The sequence below is a fragment of the Octopus bimaculoides genome, chromosome 4 (assembly GCF_001194135.2).
Source record: "Octopus bimaculoides isolate UCB-OBI-ISO-001 chromosome 4, ASM119413v2, whole genome shotgun sequence".
NCBI classification, from domain to species: Eukaryota; Metazoa; Mollusca; class Cephalopoda; order Octopoda; family Octopodidae; genus Octopus; species Octopus bimaculoides.
In genome coordinates, this window is record NC_068984.1 from 146,233,829 (window position 1) to 146,249,180 (window position 15,352).

Sequence of the window (15,352 nt, forward strand, 5' to 3'; positions counted from 1 at the left end):
GGTACAATTCCCTGCTACCACCGTTCTTCCAGTCCTTCCAAGCCTGTTTCTTTTGTCTAATAGCCCTGTCTACCTCCTTGTTCCACCACCACGTTACTCTGGGTTGGGAGGGGACCTTACACCACCCACAAATCTGGTCGGTGGCTTTCAACAGGTTGTCCCGCAGAAATCTCCAATTGTCTTCCACGTTGTATGATGCTATATCCCCTTCTATTTCGTTAAATGCTTCAAGTAACTTGTCTCTAAGTCTCTGTCCGTTTGCAGGGTCTTTAAGCTTCCACACCCTTCTTCTCCAAGCCTGTCTAATTCTGGGACTTGTGGGAAAGAAAGAAAGATATCCTCAACCCAGGGACCACTTAAGAAATTAAAAATTTTTTTGTTTAGACCCAGTCCAGAAAATTCAGGATACTCCTCAACAGTATAAATCAACTGAGAGATAGCAAAAGTAATTAAATCTGTCAAAACACAAACTCATCAATACTCAGGTAAAAAAAATTCTTTGAAAAGGACTCAAATTCACTACAAAACTTTAATATTGAACCATTCATGCGTGACTTATGTGACAGTCAGAGAAACAGATTATGAAATACCTAAGATGTGAAAATCAAACATTTACAAGAATTGTTATGATTCATTTTTCATAGTAAAGTTTGACTAGGCAGGAACAAATCATTGGATGGTTTCCATAACTATGTAATCATCTTTCCATATCTGATGAATTCCCGCAGCCAACATTCAAATCAAACACCAACAAAAAGGAATGAAAAATCATGTATGAACTTAAAATAAAAAGATAATAAAATAGTAATTAAAAAAGCAGATAAGGAAAGTGTTGGGGGTTCATTGTGGATTCTGAATACTTCTTTACAAAATTCTACCTATTATGTGAAAGTAAACAACAAAAATTAAAAATTATGAAGAATCTTGTCAAAGTCACAAACAGCTCATTATTACCATCACTTCCTTCTGATGATGAGGCTAAGAAGGTCTGAAATATTAATGGACTTAATAGACTAGGAAGACTTTAATTCCAAACTAATCAAACAAATTAAATTTAATAAGGAAATGTGAATATTTTTTTAACAGGAAAAAATTAAACAGACATGACAGGATGACAGTTGTCCTCAATGTGTGTGTGTGTGTGTGTGTGTGTGTGTGTGTGTGAAACAACATCATCATCAACCCCTGGACATTACTGTCTTGAGTCCTTGGACTCATACAGCCTGTTAGCCAGTTTCCATAGAGAAGTGAACAAGATCACATTCTCCCCTGGATGGGATGCCAGCCCACCTCAGGGTGATCCATTTACAGCTGAGTGGACTGGAGTAATGTGAAATGAAGCGTTTTGCTCAAGAACACAACACACCACCCAGTCCAGGAATTGAAACCACAATCTTGCGATTGTGAGGGCAACATCCTAGCCACTAGGCTACACACCTTCACCGTGTGTGTATGCATGCACGGTAATCAACAATTTGAAAACTAAATTACATCTCAAATGGATGACATTCAAATACAAGTTTTGTATATTCAGTCGGAGTATACAGCAATGTTTGATGAACCTATTCAAAGAATGTATTTGAGGGATGGGACCTCAGGGAAACCTTCTAAGGGCAGAATTTAAGAAATGGGAATGAGGCACAGTAACTGAAACCAGCTCAAGGTGACTATGATGTAAGTGGAACCCTTCCACAGACGAAAATGACTCATTCAGTCCTCACTAGCCCCACTCAGGTGATGTGTACATGCCAAGGTTGCTGTAACATTGAGGTAGATCCGGCCACCCCCGTTAATGGGGATAAAACTGATTTAAAGCACTGGATGATGATGATGATGATGATGAAAGAAAAGATTCTCAAACTTACCTGGCTGGAACAGCAGGAATATAGTCAAAAGAAGTAATGATAGATCACTACAGCTGTAGCGAACACAGCAGCTGTGAAGGACGGTTTTCTTCCGACTGCGATGATAACAGGACATCGTCGGATGTCGCCACATTTTCCTCTCTGGTATAAAATGAAATATCCACTTGTGGTAGGCCGAACAATACAATCAAAAAGAAAAAGAGCCGAAGCGAGATGCAGGAGAAAATCGAAGAATGACAAAGTGAGGGGGACAGAGTGATTGAATCAGGAAAAGCAAAACCTTTGTTATGTGAAAGGTGGACGAGTCCAACGAAATCAACGTAAGAAACTGAATAATAACATTATTGGTGATTCACAATAATATTAATTCATTTACTGGTCAAGAAGACCAAAGGTCACTTCCGGGTCCACCTCGATGCATCTAATACTTGGCCCATTTAGTCTTCTTTATATACACTTCCTTTGGTTTTATTGTCTGGTGTTACTGCGACTATAGTCTTAGTAATCTACTTCTCTTTATGACAACAATATATTTATCTGTGCCGGATCAAAAGAGTTTCCTGTGTTTTTCTTCGGAGTAAACGAGAGAGAAATAGCATTAGTCACGTGTTTGCTGAAAGAGAAGAAGAAAAAAAGCGAGCGTTAGATAATTGTCACCATTGATGCATATTCATAGACAGGTAGTAAGTATAAAGTGACAGAAAGTTGGGTGGTTTATAAGGTAAGCTATCAATGAACTGCTTTCACGAACTTTCGACCTAGTTCTAATTCTCAATTGTAACGATCTAAAATGAAAGTGTGGTGATAAAAGAAATACGAAACATGTAACAATACAAACAAATAGCTACAGTAAAGAATAAGGATCTATTTTAAAACGGGGGCCACATTTTTCATTAATGTTTTACGTAGTGTTTTTGGTACCGAAAGACTTTCAAACTTCGTATACTTATCTATTTTGTGTTATAGAACAGAAAAATATTTTTGTATTTGAATTTATTTCATGTAAAAAATTGTCTTATTTCGATAATTTCAACCAATCACTGACAAGTATTCAGTTGTTTACATTTACTCCTTTGGCTGATTAAGCGATGTAAAGCGTATTTAATCTCCATACCTTCGTTTTATTTGCTTTTTTCATTTTAAATTTGCTTTAACCCTAACCCTAACCCTAGGGTTAGGGTTAGGGTTAATTGTTTCAGAATCGTTTGTTTATGTAGTCGGCACTTAATGTATATCGGCTGAATGGACGTCAGTGATTGGTTGAAATTACAGAAATACGACAACTTTAGCATGGAATAACTTATGGATTTCTTTTTTTTTTAAGAAGACTAAGAGAAAAAGATGCTTTATATGACACATTCTACCAGTGTTCCAAGTTTCAAAGTGTTTCGTTAATGAAAAATGTGGCCCCCGTTTTAAAAAAGATCCAAGAATAAAATTACATATGTTCACAATTTTCTCTCTCGTGGAAAATAACCTAACATACGGCATTTCTTTAAGGTTTTTACTGTATTAAATATTACTGATGCAGACTATTAATTCCCTTTAAATCATCAAGTATCCTGCTAGAAAGTTAACCACTGGATTACACAGAATTCATTAATCTACTTCCAGGAACAAATGACTGCCGCACAATCTTTCAACATAACCTTAAAAGAAATCTAATTCTTCCATAGATATGAGAGATAACCCATCATCATTTTAACGTCTACTTTTCCATGCTTGCATGGGTCAGATGAAGTTTATTACAGGAAGTTTTCTGTGGCTCGATGCCCTCCCTGTAGCCAACCTTCACCTATTTCCAAGCAAGGTAATATTTCCCCTCCATGGCCACATATGTTTCAGGATCTCAAAACCCACAGAGTTGTTAAACAAACATTTCAACCACACAGCCACGCCCTGCACCTGTGAAGGTTTTTTGGGTTTTTTTCCCCTAATATCAATCAAAGAAAAAAACTTTACAACAGGTGGGGGCTGATGTGGATGTTGTTGAGTCCACTTTGAACTTCAATAGATTTGTTGTTTGACGAGGGAAATGCAAACAGGATATAAAATAAGGAGAAGGTGAGAGTGACAAAACAGTATTTAGTCGGAGGTTTGTAATAGAAACTTAGCAGAGTGGCACAAAGAAAATGAAACAAACTGAGTGAGGCTGGAGTGAGGTAATTTGGGAAATTCAGTGTAGCACAGAGAATTTTGGTGGCGGCACAAATGATTGAGACGCTGAATAGTCAGAATGTGATAAGTCTTTCCGCATTGTGAACATTTGGGAAGGATAAAAACTGCAGCAATTATTCACAGCTGCCGTACTCTTCAAGCTCTCTAGTGAAATCACAGCCAATAGACTACAATAGATTGGGAGATGTTCATGCCTTTCTCAATTCAAGACAAAAGTTTAAATGAAATTCCTTGCATGAGCAGAATGCCACGATTCAGAAGCTAGTACAAGGCTGGACTACATATCCGTGAGCTTTTTCAAGGATACAGAATCGAAATTGGTTACCGGGGAGCTACTAACATTACACAGGAGCGCTAGCTTTAGTATAAATACGTTAAAAAGTAGCACAGCGGAATAAGTTGGATGTGGAGCCATAGTAACCATGTTGTTGTTTCTGTATCTGACTTGGAAAGGCAACAACATACTTGTCTCTGGTGAAAGGGGATCTATTCTATATAGAATGCAACACATGCTTTATATATATATATATATATATATATATATATATATATATATATATATATTAAATTCGATTAGAGGTTGTGTTAACCTCATGAAGGGATGGTTTCATCCAATGAAATACTGGTTCAATGCCTAGTATTTTGGAGAATTAATTTCCTTAAAATAATAGGTAAACATATAAAAAACATGGTTTATATTCATATAAAAGAAAATGGAAATTAGGAAGTTAATAATTGTTTATTATTAACAACAAATTAATCATCGTCCCTTACAGCTGTTTCAATACTCGGTAAAAATTAAGTAAATACTATAAAACATCCAAGGTATCTTTTTTCCCCTCTGAAGATATTATGCTCAGGTCATATAAATTTAATATTTAATGAGTGTTAATTGAAACAGCTGTAAGGGATGATGATCGAGTTGCTGTTAATAATAAACAACTATTAACTTCCCCATCTCTATTTTCTTTTTCTTTTATGTGTGTGTGTGTATATATATATATATATATATATATAAATCATCATCATCATATGTATTAAGAAAAAGGAGGCAGTCAAAATTTTGGATAATTCTTTATTAATGCTTTCATTCATTTAACTGAATCAAAATAAATATATTTTGATTCAATTCTTCTTGAGTTCAGTTAAATGAACAAAAGTGCTAATAAAGAATTATCTAAAATTCTGACTGTCCCCTTTTCGATAATATACAATACCTGTACACCACTTCAAACACTATACATACATAAACACACACATATATATGATGACTTGCAAGACACCTGCTCCTCCATTCTATACCCCACTCAGTTGAGGGGGGTGTTGTGGGTACTTGCTGACCTCACTGGTACTGGGGCCATGCAAAGAGTACTCACTACACTCTGTACAGAGGTTGGTATTAGGAAGTGCATCCAGCCATAGAAACCTTACCAAAGCAGACACCAAAACTGATGCAGCCCTGAGGCTCATCTGTTCTTGTTGAACCGTCCAACCCATGCCAGCACAGAAAAGGGGATGTTAAAGGATGATGATGGAAATTACTTGCATATTTCTTGATAAGTTCCAATAGATTTGAATGTCAAAATGAAAATTGTTTCAGCACAGGAGAAAAAAACAGTCCATTACAACAAATGTATGCCCCTAACACACTATTCGTTAATTCTGAAACAAGAGATCCTGAGACACCTGATGTTTCAACATCAGTGTGTCTCATCAGCCAAAGGGATCCGAGACTAATGAGTTTAAAGCTCTTGTATGTAACTTCAGCAAACAAACTGTTCACTGATGTGTGCAGATATCTACCAACTGGTACTAAATTATCATAAGCATATAAATGTGTGTGTGTATGAAAATATATATATATATATGTATATAAAAGCACCTTTAGAGCATTGTCGATGCCAGTGGCATGTAAAAAACACCATTCAAGCGTGAGCGTTGCCAGTGCCACTTGACTGGCCCTCATGCTGGTGGCATGTAAAAAGCACCACTACACTGTCGGAGTGGTTGGCGTTAGGAAAGGCATCCAGCTGTAGAAACTTTGCCAGATCAGATTGGAGCCTGGTGTAGCCTTCTGGCTTGCCAGCCCTCGGTCAAACCGTCCAACCCATGCCAGCATGGAAAGTGGACATTAAATGATGATATATATATATGCATATATACACATGTATGCATATGTATACATGCTCATACATGTGCATGTGTGGCTGTGAGGTAAGAAGTTTGCTTCCCAAACAACATGGTTCCAGGTTCACTCCCACTTCAGCAAATATCTTCTACTATAGCACTGGGCTGACCTTGTGAGTGGATCAGGGGGAAGGATGTGTGTGTGTGTGTGTGTGTTCCTGGTCTTCCTGCCTTGACATCATGAGATTGTTATAAATGAGTGTCACTGTAATACAAGCAGTTCCCTTCATTATAAAACTTCTGTAAAAACAGGTAAGGGTTGGCAACTGGAAGAGCATCTAGCCATTGAAAATCCACCTGACCAACATGGATGTTAAAATGACGATGATGTGTGTGTGTATGTATGTAACCAATGACTGGCATAGTAGTATCATTGTAAACGGTTACAAGGCAATGCCTTAGAGAGAAGAGATTCTGAGCAAATCAAACTACTGGATCATTAGGCAACGCTGGCAACAATCATGCTCAAATGGTGCTTTTCACGTGTCACCAGCATGGGAGCCAATCCGCGGCCCTGGCAACGATCACACTCGGATGTGCTTTTAACGTTCCACTGGCACAAGTGCCAATCAGGCAGTACTGTCATTGGTCATGTCAGCGATTTTGATTTGTTTACATTTGCCTCAATAGATCTTTGCAAGCAAAGTTCATTGTCCAATGAATAAAGGGTACTCATAAATGGGGATGATTGGTAATATTAAGTTCTGAAGAAGGCCTGCAAAAATTGGTGAAATTAAGCTTTGGAAGCACAATGTGTGTGTGTGTGTGTGTGTGTGTGCACGCACAGCTGATCTCCTTGTCCAATTCCTACCCCAAGGGACCTCACCACTTATCTTTCCAACTGCAGTGTTTCTTTGATTCCATTTATTTTCCTCATTGCCTGGAACCATTTCACTTGATATCCATCCATTACCCTTGTACTATCCTCTCCACCCACATTTTCACATTGATCCCCCCCCCCTTCCCACCAAACTATTTCTCCTTCTCCACCAATATATGTCTCACTTTCCCCATGCATTACGCCTGCCTCTTTCCACAAACACTGGCAAGCTACCCAACCATACATCTCTCTCTCACAACTCCCACCTCGTTAACTTCACCCACCCTTTCTTCTAAAATGTTAGTCACCATGTAGCTCCTTTACAGCAAGAAGCCTATTCTGCCTGGCCCCTCATCTTCTAGTGAAAAGCCACTTATCTTGGGACTTGTAGTCCTGCAAGCTGCAGGGTGACTTCACTTGTGCAGCTGGCATGAAAAACAGTCATCCAAGCTGTAAAGCAGTGTCTTCATTCCCAATCTTTTGTGAAAACATGTCCAACCACAAGGAAATATTACCTTGCTTGGAAACAGGTGAGGGTTGGCGACCAGAAACGAATCCAACTGATGAAAATTGCCCTCAACGAACTCCATCTGGTTCATGCAAGCATGGTAAAGTTGACGTTAAAACGATTTTATACATACGTGTCTGTGTGTGTAGCGCTTGAAGTGATGTATATATATACATACATACACATACGTGTGTGTGTGTGTGTGTGTGTGTGTGTGTGTGTGTGTGTGTGTGTGTGTAAACTTTCGAGGGAACGTGAAATAATCTGTTTTTTGAACAGTGGAAACTCGAAGCACATAAAGCTACAAATAATAACATGTACATATTGGGTGGAAAAACTCTTTTCGATAAAAAAAAAAAAAGAGTCAAGTCAAAAGCTGATCGTGGAACACGAACCCACATCCCCTTTGACTTAATGGTTTTTTCAATCCAATATTTACTCGCTATTATTTGTAGTTTTATATAATCTTCGATCATTGACGTAAATATAGCAACCAAATCTCCCTCAAAGAACACTATTCCCAACATATAACTTTAAACAATGCCACACTTTGAATGGCAACTCTACGACTGCAATGGACAGAGCACAACAACAACAACAACAACGCTAACGTCAAAGAATGTCATTTTAACCGCCACAACAACGCAAACACTTAAATTCATTGCAACAAATATTAAGACGTTGGTTCGATCTGCAAGAAATAACAACCAAATTCTCCTCAAACACACTTAATACTAATAAAAGTTAAAAAAAAAAGAAGGAAAGAAAGGCAATGCAGTCCTAGATAAACAAAACGACGAGGTAGTTCACGGATGGAACGTCTTTGTACATAGGTGTGCGCAATCGGTGCTGACCTGTGGCTAAACAATAAGATTATAACAGATATGAGAGAAGTAAAAATTTAAATGTCATTAAAAAAATGAGCAACACACAATGTGAAATCATTGATAGCAGCGTGTCCCACAACAAGGATGGGTTCGAACTTCACTGAATATCGAATGTTCCGTGTCACAAGATCAATTAAAGTGGGCAATAGCGAGGGTTAATCGAATAGCAAATCATGATTTTTTTATATTGACAAATTAATAGCCATATGTTACGGGTGAAGAAGAATATATATATTTTTATTTTTTGACTATGTCCAAAGGCTTTAATGTTTGAAGCGAGAAAAAATGTGATGTTGTGACATCCATACCTTTACTCGAAAGAATTAAGATAAATGAAGTGAATCTGCTTCGACTAGAAACTGAAACCTGTAGTTTTATTCACCCTGTCTGTATACAGGTAGGGAGCTTACCTGTTGCTCTACTGCATTAATCATGTCATCTTAATATATACACACACACACGCCCAGAAAAAAAAAATGCTGTTCATGTATTATTCATCCGAGGTTCTCGAGTGACAACCAAATTATTAGAAAAGGTATCCATCAATGGTGATTAACTTGTTGTTCAGGTTTTGCTTGGTTCTGTGTAATAATGGCAACCGGGTGCGCAACCTTCAGCACTTAATATTTTATGGAAATTAAAAGCACAACACCAAAAACAGTAGCATACGCCCGAGTTTCTTACATAGTTATAAGGTTTCTGTCTGGCTTTATAGGAACGTGTGAAACTATTTCAGGTCCCTGCCTGTTTCCGAAATCGGATTCACAGACGACACTGCCCACTACCAGCTTATTAGTCATTCTGTACTCGACATGTTACATTGAACAGAGCAACAACCATTAAGAACACGAGTTAGCAAATTCCTGGGAAACGGCAAAAATAAGGTTTCATATTACAAGGTGAAGGAAAAATGAGTAGTGTAGGCATTACTGACGTTCTTAAAAGTCAACCCCAACCTGGAATCGAAACAGAGTCTGCGACTCTGAGTTAAAACCCATACGATTCCAGCAATGCAAAAGCTTAAAAATCAAAACATACGCTGGTTTCCATCGACTCCAAAGTCAATGATGTTTACATGTTCACCATTTACAATATAGGAAGGAATACAAAAGACGGAAATGACAAATAAAAAGGAAGAGAAGATTAAGTTAATGTCACTTTCTCACATCTCATGTACTTATCACCATGTTTTGGGGCTGTCCAAGTTGTTGGAGCCGGTTTATAGAGAGGAAAGCCCCGTCTCCCGGCAACAGATTAACTGAAATGAGCTTTTATAACGATGATGGTGCTTCTGTAGAATTGACACAGCGTTTATTGTTATTTTATTATTCTGTTGTCTTTGTCTGGTTTTGTTTCTCATTGCTTAACAAAGGTGTGGACGGACACACACACACACACACACACACACACACGTGTCTATTATTAGCGATGGAAGCAGCAAGAGTTCGAAATTAGTTATCTGTATACATACTTAGAGCGTGGATACTATTCAAAGCTTTCCAAACTGCGGTATTCATCTTGAGAAAGCATCTTATGGCCGTGTGTGTGTGTCGTGATATGTATATACATATATATAGGGAAAAGTTTCGTTATATATAAACACTCGATACTCTGGTAGAGATTAATAACATTTCTATTTTGGTCGAATCAGTCGTCTGTATGAGCGTGTAAACTCCATCATTACTATAATCAGAACATGCCTGAAGACCGACCCTGTGTACCTACAGACGAAACTCAGGGTAGCAAGATACACACAGTCAGTCAGTCAGTCACTCTCTCTCTCTCATATATATATATATATATATATATATATATATATATATATACACACACACACACACATATACAATTCGAAATTATTAAGATTTTTATGAGTCACTCACTACTCAAAGTTTCTCCAGCGACTTTAAACAACACAGGTTCAGCTTTCAATAAATATCCCACTCATCCCAAAGTATTGAGTACAACCATTCGATTAGTTACCATTTGACACCTCTGTGACTACCATCCAATCTAAAATACGAGTCCACTTTGTTGAGTCATCTCTCTACAAGATGCGAGTTTAAGAGTCAATTAAGAAAGGACCACAAATGTATGTAGACATGACACAGTAACTGTTGTATATTACTGTATAAAATAACAGGGACGTGAAATATAATCCCACTAACACCTTTAATGTATATATGAAGCCTTGTCTCTATGCAAGAAACTTAGTTTTAAATATATTTCTGTTATAACAATTACCATGAATAGGCAACACATGGACGAGAGACTGCATTGTGTGTTAAGAAATATTTGAATTTAGAAGAAAATAGGATATATTTGAATATATATATTAGTTATTGTATGGGGTGGAATTTGAATATAAGGAAAGGAGAAAAAAACGCTTGTGGAGAAAAAAAAATTAAAAGGAAAAACTGTTGAGGAGAAAAAACGAAAGAGATTATTTATACTTTATAACTGCAGTAACCGTTTCCCTGCGTATATGTTTATACACACACACACACACGTGTGTGTGTGTGTATATATATATATACTTATAAAAATATATTGTATAACAGACCTGTGTGTGTGTGTGTATACACACGTATATATATATATATATATATACATATATATATATATATATACTTCGTTTTCATGTTTATATATATATATCCCTATGTACATACGTGCATGTATGTGTATATATATCCATGTACATATGTAATGTGTGTATATAACGGTATGAACATATATTCCAAAACAAAAAAAAAACAAAAAACGAAAGGAAAATTACTGCTAAACAGATTAATAGTACACAAGTTGTTATGAAGATTAGCAACAATAACAATGACATTAAACAACACAATTAAGAAACAATTTAGTATTTCAAAGATAAAAACCATCTGTTTTTGGTCTTCCTATTAAGAAAACCGAATGAAAAATCGTAATACAAACCTAATTAGTTGTGTCTATTTTACAAAATGTTTATAAATACATGTATATATTCCCCTTTTCACTGTTTTTCACACAGGTCTATATATATAAAATATTAGATGTACATATATGTTCTTTGTGTATGTCTAAACATTTTGTAGTAATCTTCACACACACAACTCTCTAAACACTAACGCTCTCTCTCTCTCCTTCTCTATAAATATTTCAATTAATCTTCCTTTCTCACTCTCTCTCTCTGTTTCAATTCCCTCTCTCTATCTCTCACTTCCTTTACACACACACTCACTCACTCTCTATCTCTCACTTCCTTTACACACACACTCTCTCTCTCTCTGTTATTTTATATATATATATATCACAATTCCCTCACACTCTTTCTCTCTCAGATAGATGTGTATATCTCAATTCTCACCCCCTCTCTCACTCTTTATATATATTTCTATTTCCGTACATTTTCACTCTGCGAATATCTCTTTAATGCCTCACACTCTCCCTCTCTCATTCTATCTATATTTTAATTCTCTCTCACTCACTTCCCCTTATTCTATGTATATTTCAATTCCCTCACACTCTTTCATTGCTTCACCCATCCCCTCTCGTTCATACATATACACACCATTTCTCTCTCCCCCTCTCGTTCATTTATTTCCATACCATTTCTCTCTCCCCCTCTCGTTCATTTATTTCCATACCATTTCTCTCTCCCCCTCTCTCTCTATCTATCTACCTATCTTTTATTTATCGGTATTGCTCAATCCAGCCTCATTTTCAAGGAACAGGAATGGATTAGTCACCACTGTATTTCTCTTTCTCTCTCTCTCTTCGCCTCTTACTCTTTACCTCTCACTCCCCCCACTCTCTCTTCGCCATTCACGCCTTCTTTCACGCAGGTAAAAATCGTACGCAACGTGGGGTGTTTCTATTTGGAAGTTCTAGAAATAGCAGTCATATCTCCCTCAAATCATACCCTAACATCTTAAAAAGAATGAGGCACATAAGACAACCTAGTCCTAGATACACCTAAAAAGACGAGAGTCACGGCTGGAATACCTTTCCCCCATTCTTTGTCTCTTACGCAGGTAAAAACATAACGAGCTGTGCCCCTGCAAGGTCGCTCGAAACTTCTAGAAATGGCAGTCAAATCGTGCTCAAATCACAGGCTAAGGTTTTAGAAACTAAAGGTTACATTACACAATGTAGCCCTTGGTGCTCTTTAAAAGATGGGATGATCAAGGCTGGAATACTTTGGATCATGTATCCGTTGTCGTAAAGGTTGACCTGGGGCTAAATAAGAACCGACCTCATGCGGATACAATTATCGATTAGTACAGACTGACTCCGATGACAACAACTTGTTTATTCCAACGAAAACTGGGCTGCAATCATACATTTTTTACTTGTTTCAGTCATTTGAGTGTGGCCATGCTGGGGCAACTACTTCAGAAGGGTTTAGTCGAACAAATCGACCCCAGGATTTATCTTTTAAACCCAGTTATTTTCTTCTGCAGAACCGCTAAGTTACGGGTATGTAAACAAACCAACACTGAGTGTCAAGTGGTAGGACAAACGCACACACACACATAATATCGTATTTCGTTTTTGTCTTGGGATGGTCATTGCACCAATAAACAGCAGCACACACATCAGTGCTTGGGGCTTCTTTCAGTTTCCGTTTAGCAAATCCATTATTGAGTCTTTGGCCAGCCCGGGGCTAAAGTAGAAGACATTTGCAGAATTCCATGTAGTGGGACTGAACTCATGACCACAGGGCTGGGAAGCAAGTCTCCGAATTACACGGCCATTATATGTCATCATCATCGTTTAACGTCCGTTTTCCATGCTGGCATGGGTTGGACGGTTTGACTGAGGACTGGCAAGCTAGTAGGCTGCAATCTGATCTGGTAAGGCTTCTACAGCTGGATGCCCTTCCTAACGCCAACCACTCCAAGAGTGCAGTGGGTGCTTTTTACATCCCACTAGCACAAGAGCCAGTCACACTCAAATGCTGCTTTTTACGTGTCACTGGCACAGTTGGGGGTGCACTAGTATCAACCACGTTCCGATGGTGGTTTTTACAGGGAGTCAGTCAGGCAACGCTGGCATCGACCATGTTCGGATAGTGCCTTTTAGGTGCCACCGGCATGGGGAGCTAGTTAGGCAGCATTGGCATCGGCCACAACTACACATCATCATCATCATCGTTTAACGTCCGCTTTCCATGCTAGCATGGGTTGGACGATTTGACTGAAGACTGGTGAAACCGGATTGCAACACCAGGCTCCAATCTAATTTGGCAGAGTTTCTACAGCTGGATGCCCTTCCTAACGCCAACCACTGAGAGAGTGTAGTGGGTGCTTTTACGTGTCACCCGCACGAAGGCCAGTCAGGCGGTACTGGCAACGGCCACGCTCGAAATGGTGTCTTTTATGTGCCACCCGCACAAAAGCCAGTCCAGGGGCACTGGCAACGATCTCACTTGGCTTGCCGGGTCTTCTCACGCACAGCACATATATATTGTTGTCGTCGTTTAACGTCCGCTTTATATATATATATAAGTGGTCCATACGTCAGTAATATGTCTGCCAGTCTGTCACAGATTCCATCGATCCAGAATTACAAGAGAAGGAATATGTGCAAAGAGCAAATACTGTGGTGCCATGCAACGATACTTGGACCAAATCTATTGACAATCTATTTACTGGTTACTTAGCATCAATCACACAAAGAGAATGTTTCCACGGCATTCATCAGATATCCCTATCTTTTACTGGCTTTATTAGATTATGGCCATACTGGGGCAATACCATGAAGAATTTTTAGTCAAATGAATCAATCCCAGTAATTATTTTTTCTTTTAAGTCAAGTACCAAAATTTGAAATCAGAATTATTTCAACTTATATTTATTTATTTCTCATGTAAGAATTAGAAAGTGTTATTATTCTTGTAGGATTTTACAGAATATACAACCAAACATGAGGAATGTAATATTGTTTACAGACTCGCAGACAACCTCTGGTAACAGGCCTCTGTCACAAGTTGGTCCCATCTGCTGCTGGTGGAGGTAGTTGTGTATTTTTTACCTTGGGTTGAATCTTCACCCTTTTCTTCCAGACAAAATCCAATCTTTAATCAAACCCCTTCACCAATTTTGAGTTTATCCCATATCAGCCCTGATTGTGAAGAACTAGTGATCAAAAGCAATTTAGTCATGGCAATCCTGTTTTTTATTGAAGCATAAATGTAAGACTACATTCTTTCATGTGTCCCGTCATCATCGTTTAACGTCCGTTTTCCATTCTGGCATGGGTTGGATGGTTCGACTGGGGTCTGGGAAGCCAGGAGGCTGCACCAAGCTCCAGTGTGATCTGGCAGTGTTTCTACAGCTGGATGCCCTTCCTAACACCAACCACTCCAAGAGTGTAGTGGGTGCTTTTTATGTGCCACCAGCACAGGAGCGAGAGGGGGCTGGCAACAAGCATGATCAGTTGGTGCTTTTTACGTGCCACCAGCACAGAAACCAGTCAAGGCAGCGCTGGCATCAGCCACGTTCGGATGGTGCTTTTTACATGCCACCAGCAGAGGGATCACAGCTACAATTTCCATTTGATTTTGAAGAACTGGACTCAATATCTCTCCTCAAGCCCTGCATCTCGCCATACGATCCAAGGTACAGCAATGATTTGACAGATTCTTACAGACCTACAGAGGTGGGCCTCCCACTCCTGACTCGCTTTCCTCATTACTTAAAAAAGAAGAAAAATGAATATTTTTAATGAAATTTTCTACAAATACCTTTCAGATGGTATAGATTACAATTATATTAGAATTTAATATGGAAAGAAAATAAATAAATTTCATGTTTTTTTTTGTTTTTTTCAAAATTTCAAGTTTCACTTCATAGATAACATAAATATAAAATGTGTCAATATGTAGACGCCCACCACCAATTTTTTAATCTTTTCCTAT

At 38.2% G+C, this 15,352-nt stretch overlaps 1 protein-coding gene across 1 annotated transcript in view; it reads right to left on the reverse strand.

Moving 5' to 3' along the window:
* The window catches only part of LOC106884249 (dyslexia-associated protein KIAA0319-like protein), a 97,942-nt gene extending 86,318 nt beyond the window's left edge, over positions 1–11,624 (reverse strand). Inside the window, exons 1-2 of the mRNA XM_014935518.2 lie at positions 11,386–11,624; positions 1,866–2,478 (exon numbers count right to left, since the gene is read on the reverse strand). Of these exons, the coding sequence (XP_014791004.1) occupies positions 1,866–1,998 (133 nt within the window). The 5' untranslated portion in view covers positions 1,999–2,478; positions 11,386–11,624. The remainder of the gene's footprint in view (positions 1–1,865; positions 2,479–11,385) is intronic.
* Positions 11,625–15,352: the final 3,728 nt, after the last annotated feature.